Source organism: Hirundo rustica, chromosome 2 (genome assembly GCF_015227805.2).
Source record: "Hirundo rustica isolate bHirRus1 chromosome 2, bHirRus1.pri.v3, whole genome shotgun sequence".
Taxonomy (NCBI): Eukaryota; Metazoa; Chordata; class Aves; order Passeriformes; family Hirundinidae; genus Hirundo; species Hirundo rustica.
The window spans coordinates 90,288,656-90,297,999 of NC_053451.1; the positions used below are offsets into that span (position 1 = coordinate 90,288,656).

Consider the following 9,344-nt stretch of genomic DNA (forward strand, 5'->3'; position numbering starts at 1 on the left):
GCAGAACAAGAAAGACCTTGCCTGTATCATAAGGAAAAGAGTGGTTTATAGCATGTTTACAGCAGCAAAGTGCACTTACTTAAGAGCTCTCATACCTGGCACTCCAACCCCAGGACATTCTACTTACACAAAGATGTTGGACTTTACAAGTAACCTTTTTTTAATGTATCTCTCTTACAGTATACCCGATAAAACCAAAAGTCAGACTAAATAAAATCCTGATTCCTAACTAAATACAACTATGCTTTCGGAATGATATTCTTAAAGAAAAAATAAAAAGGAAAAGAGAAATTACTTGAACGGAATCTGGTTTAACGTGCCTAAAAAATTTTAAATATTAAAGTAAGAATGCATTATTCTCAGAAAATCAGCTAATTCACAAGTTTTAACTTCCTTAGCACTACTAAAACAGTTAATGGCAAAAAATACATGTCCATATTTAAAACAACTAAGAGCTTTAATAGGAACTGGGCAGCCAAAAGGACTTAGAAAAGTCCTGTATCTGAGAAAAACCTCCAAGTTCATCTTGGAACATCTTTAACTCAGATGAATTCAAATCTTACTGAGAGTATATTTCTTTAGAGAAAATCTGGTGAGTTGATGTACATCTTGCATTCTGGTCATGAAGCAAAACTTGAACATAAGCAATTGATTTTCTTTGGAATTTATTTTGCACACTTGATTTTCTTTGGAATTTATATTAAAAAAGCCAAAACCCAATTTAAGAACCTAAATAGCTGTGAACTTTGTGCCATACTATTCCTAATGTTTCAGGGAAAACACATAAACCGTGTCTCCTGAAAAGAGTCATATGGCAAACAGCATGAAAGCATTCTGCCTGTGGTCTGTCAGCTCTGGGATATTGCAGCTTTTCCAAAAAAAGCTCAAGATTACCAACCTCACAGCATATTGTCGATTTAGACAGATTACAGTAGTCCTTACAGTCATCTCTTAGACAAGAGCATGATTTCACATGATCTAACTTTGGTTTTGCAATACTTAAACTATCATTTTGTGTAACACAGAGCTGAAAAATGCTAGTAAAAATATTAAGCAAATGGGAGCATAAAAACTGAGTAGTATCTGATAATCCTACAGTTAGGACAGCATTTACTATTATAGAAGTTAGGATGCAACTTACTTCCACTAAAATTTCCAACTGTAGTACAGCACATCTTCTTGTGAATCTGTTAAAATCTATAAAATGGACTTCATATGAGCTCCTCTGAAGAGCAGCTGAGAAAAAAATTAATTCATATACACTAATTGAACAATTTTGTAGCAATGTGGGGCTCCACAAACCCAGTCTCCCTACTCACTACAGACTGTCTGTCAATCTCTGAAACTTCCCTTGGTACCCAAGAGTTTTTTTGCTAAGGGCTGCAAGATACAATGATATGAAGCTTTGACTAAAATAAAACACATTATTAGAATAAAAATAATCATAAAATCTTGTGCATTAAAAAAGTGTGGGTTTTTTATAGTTATAATAGTATTATAGAGTTATAATAGTACTAAGTATCAAAAGTTCACCCTCCCCTTTTATATCTCAGCATTCCAATATAGACCTGTGAAGGAAAGCATCATTATCAGGCATAACACTTAATTAGTAAAGCTTTGCTTCAGAAATTCAGAGAAATAAGGAGAAGTTTAAAAAATTGCAAAAAATTAAAATCCTTAGTCTCACCTAGGCCTCCAGGGCCAGCCAACAGAAACTCTTGTCTGCCTATTCTTTTCACAATTGGCCGTTTCTCATCACTGCAATAAGGAAATAGGTCCTGGGAGACGCCAGTATTATAATTCAAAATGATATACTGTGTAGTAAGGGCAAGGCATAAGTAGTAACCATCTACAGCCACAGCACAGGGTTGTTCTGGAGTAAACACTTCCTTCACTATCTGAACTCTGTCTTCAAACACCATGAACATTTGAATGGTCCGACGCTTGACGGAGATAATGCAAACTTCAACGCAGAAAGGATCCCCACTCACAGGGTTTTCATTCAGAGTGAATGTCACAGCTCCTTTGATCCTAGCACCAGTGGGGACAGGTTCCAAGTTGATCATATTCACTAGTGTTATCGTGTTGTCACAAAGCACAAGCAGTCTGGTGAGGGCAGAAGCTGCTTTCAACTCGCTCACAGGCTTCTTCAAACCCAGGTATTTGTGTAGTTGCTTGGTGGCAGCAAAACTTATTTTCCCAGCTGTTGATATCTTTTCATCCAACAGAAAGTGATAGATAAAGCAGTCATTGGTTCCAATATAGAGGTTCTTCCCACAACACTCAATGCACTCAATATTGATGTAATTTTTGTCTCCCATTAACATCTCCCGTTCAACAGCAGAAACGAGCTTGAAGGCTTTAACGCTCATTGTGTCTTCTGGGTGATCTAATTAAAGAGAACAAAACACTACTATTTACCTCTGCACAGAGAATCAAATATCAGAGACAGCGATTTAATATTCACGGATACAAAAACTTAACTACTACATTTTTTTAATAGTCTATTTCCAACCTGACTATACAAGCCACAGCAAGCACATTAATAACCACAGAAATTAACCAAACTGTATGCTTCCACTTCTAATCTATTCTGAACACAGATTCACAACAGTACCAAGCTCTTCTGAAGTGACGCTTTCTCCACAAGTAACCAGCATGTTATTGGCTCTCTCAGACACTGGCACTAAAAGAGGTTATTGCCAGTAGTTACTTATAAACCTGTCATGCACAGCTTTCTATCATCTGTACATGAAAACAGACAAGCTTCAGGTCTTAGATTTCCCGAGAGGCCACAAGGCATTTAGTGCTACTAGTTAACACGTCATGTTGCTTTACACTTCACTATTAATACACAGTCTTTTCACAAAGTATCACAGGTGTACTCCATTTTAACACATATTTTACATTCCTTTGTCTCCAGCAATCAGAAATACATACTTTCCAAGCCAGTTAAATAATAACTAATACAAGGTATCATCCAACTCATAATAAAATTTGTTGGTTTGGGTCTGTAGCTTGTTTGTTACATTTAAACACATGCAGAGCACATGGCCCATGAAGCATTCATTAAGCTCAAGATGCAGTATCACAGAAATTCAGAATGTTTTTGTTCTCCACTACCACAGTAATTCCTAAAGTCTATCTTTAAGTGCTAACCAGCACTTCTAATATTTATTCTACAAACTATACCTACCCTCCTCCAATCAAGCACCGTCAAGGGACTGATACAATTTATGGAGCAGATAACAGTGTTTTAAAAACAGTCCATGCAATTTTATTATACTCCAGACTCATGTTATTTTTGTAAGAAACCAGCAGATAGTTGTGTTCAACACTCCAAAGAAGAGCAGATGAGAAACTGCTGACCTTGCTTAATCACCTTTTAATTTGTTATGACTGGTCTGTAATGGTCATTTAGCCAATGCAGGGGAAGACACAACACTAAACATCTCAAACATACACAATTACTTCTACTGCATGCACAGTGGTGATACAAAACATCAAATGAAATCTCTGTGGACCAACAGAGAAACCAACATCAACAAAATACTCCTGTTAACAACATTGAAACTAAACACAGTCAAAACAAATTTATTTTCCAATTATTACATCTAACAATTTCCTGTGTTTTTGCAAGAGAACACTAGAAACCATGGCCAAAAAATTCTATAACTGAGTGAAAAAAGATAAGGTACACAACTTGCAGGTAGCCATGAAATAAAATTATATAAAACTAAGATTATGGCTAGAAGCAAACCACTTTACCAAGATACAGTAGTAAGTGTTAGTGCCAAATACTTCAGAGTTCGTTTTCTGGGGTTTTTTTCAGAAGTCAAAAGGATTTTAGTTTGGCCTTCCATGACATTTTCAAGTTCCATCCTCACCTAGAGTGTAAATTAGTGTTATGACCTTCAACAAAAAACCAAAACCAACAAAAACCAAACCAATAAACCCAGGAAGAACTAGAGAAATAGTCAAGGGTAAAATGATAATGCAAGTCTGGCAACACAGCCACCTTATCCTCCAATATGATCAAAAGAAACACAGCATTTTAAGTTAGAGAGGGCTGTCCAAAGGTTGACTGCCAAAACAACCCAAACAGTTCTTAAGAGCCTGAAGTGATAAACTACCATCTGCAGAGGTCAGGCAGCTTTCATACCTGATATTGCCAAGTACTTAGTTAATGTTCCTGTAGCCCAAAGTAAAAATGTTAATATGTGCCACTGGGAAAAACACAGAATTTTGCTCCTGACTGAGATGTGTGAAAAAGTCCACAAGAATTTCCTAAATCAAAGTTGATGAAAATTTAAAGTATGAAAGAAATCTTAACAGATACATGACTCCTGAACCGAAAGAACAAAAAATCCATAGTACTACGTAAGTCTGGTAACAAAGAAATGAAAACATTTGCTCTAGGGGAAAAACAAACAAACAAACAAAAAAACCACAGGTGTGAGGAAAAGCTTTTAGGAACAAACAGTGCCAACACTCATGACCTGGACACAACTTCTTTTTTAGCATTTATCTTGTTCTCATTTACGACACCTTAGGGGCCAATGAGCACTGTAATGAAACAGGTTCTGCAGAACATGCTGTTCCTTTGAAGTGGAAGAGGCCACCCCATAGTTAGACAGTATTTTTGATACTGCATTTAGGTGTTCTGAAGTCCAGAAAACAAGACAGCGGGGATGTTACGCTGCCAAAGAAAAATAAAGTAATAGCTAAGAAAATTATCAGTCCGGAAGACACTGATTTTTAAAGCGCAGTAATAATCCCGCACGCACTCATTTCCTTCAAGCAGTGGGGAGCAGCTCTCCCCCTCTCCAGTTAAGCAATAACCTTGCATTACATCGCGCTCTCCCTGCCTCGGAGAGCAACACCCTGCCTCCCTCACCTCCGCACCGCTCCCTCACCTGCACGCACTCCTGCGCCCTGCGCGGGCTCTAATTAAACGGCGGGTACAATTTTCCCGAGCCGCGGAGCCCCCCGGGAGGACAGGGATGCGCTGCCCGTCCCCTCACACACACCGCGCGCAGGCGGGCCCGCCACCGGCCGGCCCCGGTGCGCCCGCCTCCGCCCGGCCGGACGCGGAGCCTCTCCCGCCGCCCTCCCGCAGCACCTGCCGGCGCTCGGCGGAGCCGGGCGCGCCGCTCCGAGGCCTCGGGGGGCGGTGGCGGCGGCGGGGCCCGCCTCGGGGCGCGCTGGGATCCGCCGGCGGCGGGCGGGGGGGACGCGCCGCTTCCGCTGCGGCGCCGGCCCCGCCCCCAGCGCGCGTCAGCGGGGCCCGGCCGCGCGCGGCGAGCGCGTCCGGTCACGTGCGGGAAAGGCCGCCTGCCCCGGCCGGGAGCGGCCCGCGGGGGCGCCTCGGGGAGCCAGGCAGCTCTGCGGCCGGGAGAAGAGACTGCGACATCTACTTCGTGTTTATATCTAGATCTATAGTTATAGTCATATTTATAGTTATATTTAATACATAAGAGAATCCAAAGTATTGAGAGATATATATATATGCGCATATATATATGTACGTATGTATGTATGCGCGAGATGCTTCCTTCAGATTCCCAGAAAGTGCCTTCTCTCAAATTTGACTAAGTGATAGAGTAAGGCTTGTATCTTTTATTTATAAGGGACTTACAATAATGCTATTTGTATACAGTATATGCCTCATATGTTATAGGAGACTTATACTGTTATATTTGTGAGAAATGACTCTCGCTTTTAAAAATTTAAAAGTTTCATTAAACCTTAACAAAGTACAACAAAAGACTGAGTAAGGAGTAAGAGCAGCGCGGGGAGTGTCCGTGAGCAGCACCCACGTGCTCATCTACAAAATGGATGCTCTGCTTTTTCTTGGCCCCCCTCAAAGTCCTGTCAGTCAACTCCTTCCCTGCCGTCTATTGGCGGAGAGCACTGTCTCACAAGCTGACTGGAGGACAAGTGTTGCCACAGTAACAAGCCTGCCCTCCCCAAATGCCTCGATTACCGAGGCCATCCCTTGACAAAGATGCACGGGAGAGGGAAAGAAGACTATGGGAGGAAGTATCAAAATAACATAACTATACAACTGCAAAACTTCTTCTAACATATACATATTTTTTATATATATATCCCTTAATTGTGAAACCAACCATCTCATTACTCATCTATAACATATATATATATCCATATATATATATATATCCATATATATATATATCCACATATATATACACACATATATAGTTTTCGATTAGGTGAAGATTTTCCTTTTGCATGTCATTTCATCTGTATCCTCTTCCTCTATTTCTTTGGGTTTGTTTCCTGCATTTGGGATTTCAGTATGGCTAATTTTAGCAAGTTTTGGTCCTTTTCACTGTAACTCATTTCATGCCATTACATTTGCGTGTAGTCACTCCATTTCCAAATTTTCTTCTTTTTTTCAATTGCATTTGATTTTATCGTATCTTCTTTCCAGAGTGTTTGTAACATTTTCTCTTTTGTTTTCAAGATTTCATTTCCTTTCCTGGAAGGAAGAATTTTTCTTCCAGGAAAGGAAATAAAATCTTGTGTTTTCCATGAGGATCAATTCTGCAAGCTTTGGTCCATATCCATGCACTTCATGGTATCCCATGGCATTTGATTGTTTTCCCTTCAGTGGAGATTTTTTTCCCCATTAGCCATGCCATTTCATTAATTTCTTGTCCTTCCTTACATATATATATATATATATATATATATATATTTGTGAGCTTTACACACACACATATATATATGTATGTAAAAACTCTCAATTATTATATGTTAAAAAGATAGATTACTTGTCGGTAGAATTGCCTTCTTAAAATTTCGGGCTTGACATGCCTCGGTGACCTAGGAGGATGTTAACAGAACTTGGTGAGAATGGTGTGCTACTGATAAGGGACACAAAGAATGCAGACTTTATGGGCCACAGATATATTTGGCAGGATTCCCAATATAAGGAAGAAACTGGCAAAGCCTGCTCAGCTACTTAGGTGAAATCAGCTCCGACTGGGTAAAAGGTAATTTAGGCACGGGGAGAGCTGCGATCACTGGCTCACGGCCACCAACCCAAGAAACCCACTGGCTCAAGAGAAGAGAAAGACTGAGCTGCGGGCTAATTAGCATGAGAAGTGAGGGAATCATTGACCAATAGAAGACTAATTAATGAAAGAACAATGTAATTTGTAGCAAATGAACATTAACGCCTTTGTTTGCTAAAATATGTGAATGATAAATTTTGATGGTCGTCACGCTGGCTTTGTGGATTTGCCACCCATCATGTCTTTCTTCACAAAACTGTAAATAATTCAAATATCTCAATTTTCTGTGTGGATTGGGCTCCTGTACCCTGGGTGAAAGAAGCTATTTTGGGACAACACATACAGCTAAAGAACAAAGTAAAGCAGAATGTATCAGTACTGATGTAAAGCATTATTTTTCTAATTATAAAATCTTAAAAAGGAAAAATAATGGAAAATGATACCTGGTATCATTTATTTAAAATTACTCCATTGCATTAACAAAAAAATACAAAAAACTATCTCCACTGTGAAATGCCGTAGGATCATTCAACAAATCTATGAAAACAATATAACTCATTAAAATTCCATCCCTTTCAGTACTTTATTGTGAGAGGACATGCTTTGGTTAATCAAAGAGGAACTAAATTTTGGGCACAAATACTTACAAAGTAAATAGTAACATAAGAAAATGGCAGGGTAAAAATCTTAGTACAACTCATTTGGTTAGGAAGGATATGTCTCTGTGAGGCAGAACTTATAAAGCACTTTAGGAAGAGTGCGATGATCCATGTAATTTACAAGAAAGTAATTTAATTAATTGAAATGAGCACCCAAATACAGGCTGAACATTCACCCTAGAAGCTATATTCATTTACAAGATTACTTGAGTTCAGTTTATTTTGTGACATAATTGGCTGAACTGAGAAATGAATGAGAAAATGAAAACAGTACTAGTCCATAGCTGTGAGCTTACTGGGCACAGAACTGTAAAGTTGTGGCTTTGGGCAGCCCTGGCACCCAGCCCGTGCTTCCCCTTGGATGCAGCTTCCCTGAAGAGAAAAAGCACAAGGGAACGAATTGTATATACTGCCAGAAAACACTTTTGAGGAAGCTGTAAGAGTTGGTCTGAAGTTCTCCTCATTTGCCTCATGATCGTCGAGAGGACCCCGAGGACCCCACTGCAGTTCTGGCCTGCTTGAAGTGCATGCTTGCCAATTGTCTGCAGGTGCATTTTCCTGTGTCACCATGCCACAGTACACTGGCTTTGAGCAGTGTAATGGCAGTTCTGTACATGAAGTTTGCACCTGCTTCATGCTCAGCTTCATGACAGTAGCCTAAGAATTTCCCTGCCTCTTGGACAAGTGGACTTTCTGGGGTTACTTTGGTGGTCCCCCACGGAAGATCCCTCATCTTCCCCACAACCACCACTGTGACAGATGGAGATCGAAGCCCCCTCCCAAGGACTGAGATTGGGACCTCTATACGAAGCCCCTCTCAAGGACTGAGGACTGAGGTACGGTGGGTGGGGCTGACTTAACCAAAGCGAGATGTTTGCTTGCAGCTGTGGTCATTGGACCAAGAAGACAATGGCTCTCGCTTACTGCTGAGAACATGGACTACCTGTTCCCCCTCAGTGGCTTCAATAGACTTATTCTTATTACCTGTCCCCCCCACGATGGAGGACTATAATAAAAACCCCTAAGTTAACCAGAGATTGTGAGAGAGACTCTCCCCAACGTGACAGGCAGACCAATTGACCGGACCACGAGGCCTTCGTCTCCATATATATCCCCTCTTTCCTCTCTCTCTTTCTCTGTCTCTTTCTCTGACTCTTAATCCCGCTATCGCATTTGCTATGGTCAATCAATAAAAGGTGCATTTGTTTTGATTAATACTGAAATCCCCTCTGTGTTGTGTTTTGCACTCTGAGATAGGTAAACAAATCATTGCGACCCCCGCTTGTATGAGTGGATCTGACAGAAGCCATATGATATAATGTTACTACTTACTTGTAAACTCAATTTTTAAATTTTGAAATTTTGAATTTATGGCTTTGGAAGTGCTGCATATATGTAGCTCTAAGGCGATATACATAGTCTGCATAGTCTAATGTGATATACATAGTTGCATATCTGCAACTCCTTCCACATGGATGTACTTTAATTGTGTTACATTGTTGCCTGTGCATTACAATTTTGTAAAATGTATCAAGTACTTCAAATTACCTTGTAATTTTATGTTGTAACTACATGGTTATTTACACATGTATCCATTTGTAATTCCATTTTCTGCTTTTAAACAATTAGGCGGATGACAAAC

General features: G+C 40.0%; 1 protein-coding gene across 5 annotated transcripts in view; it reads right to left on the minus strand.

Annotated features, from left to right (window-relative positions):
- The window catches only part of TGFBRAP1 (transforming growth factor beta receptor associated protein 1), a 37,084-nt gene extending 31,938 nt beyond the window's left edge, over positions 1–5,146 (minus strand). Inside the window, exons 1-2 of one of the 5 annotated variants that reach the window (XM_058419342.1) lie at positions 5,123–5,146; positions 1,688–2,389 (exon numbers count right to left, since the gene is read on the minus strand). In XM_058419342.1, coding sequence (XP_058275325.1) covers positions 1,688–2,372 — 685 coding nt within the window. In that variant the 5' untranslated portion in view covers positions 2,373–2,389; positions 5,123–5,146. Of the gene's footprint in view, positions 1–1,687; positions 2,390–3,196; positions 3,217–3,768; positions 3,790–4,897; positions 5,074–5,122 lie in introns of those variants that run through there. The other 4 variants (XM_040055442.2, XM_040055443.2, XM_040055444.2 and 1 more) reach the window with 4 other exon arrangements.
- Positions 5,147–9,344: the final 4,198 nt, after the last annotated feature.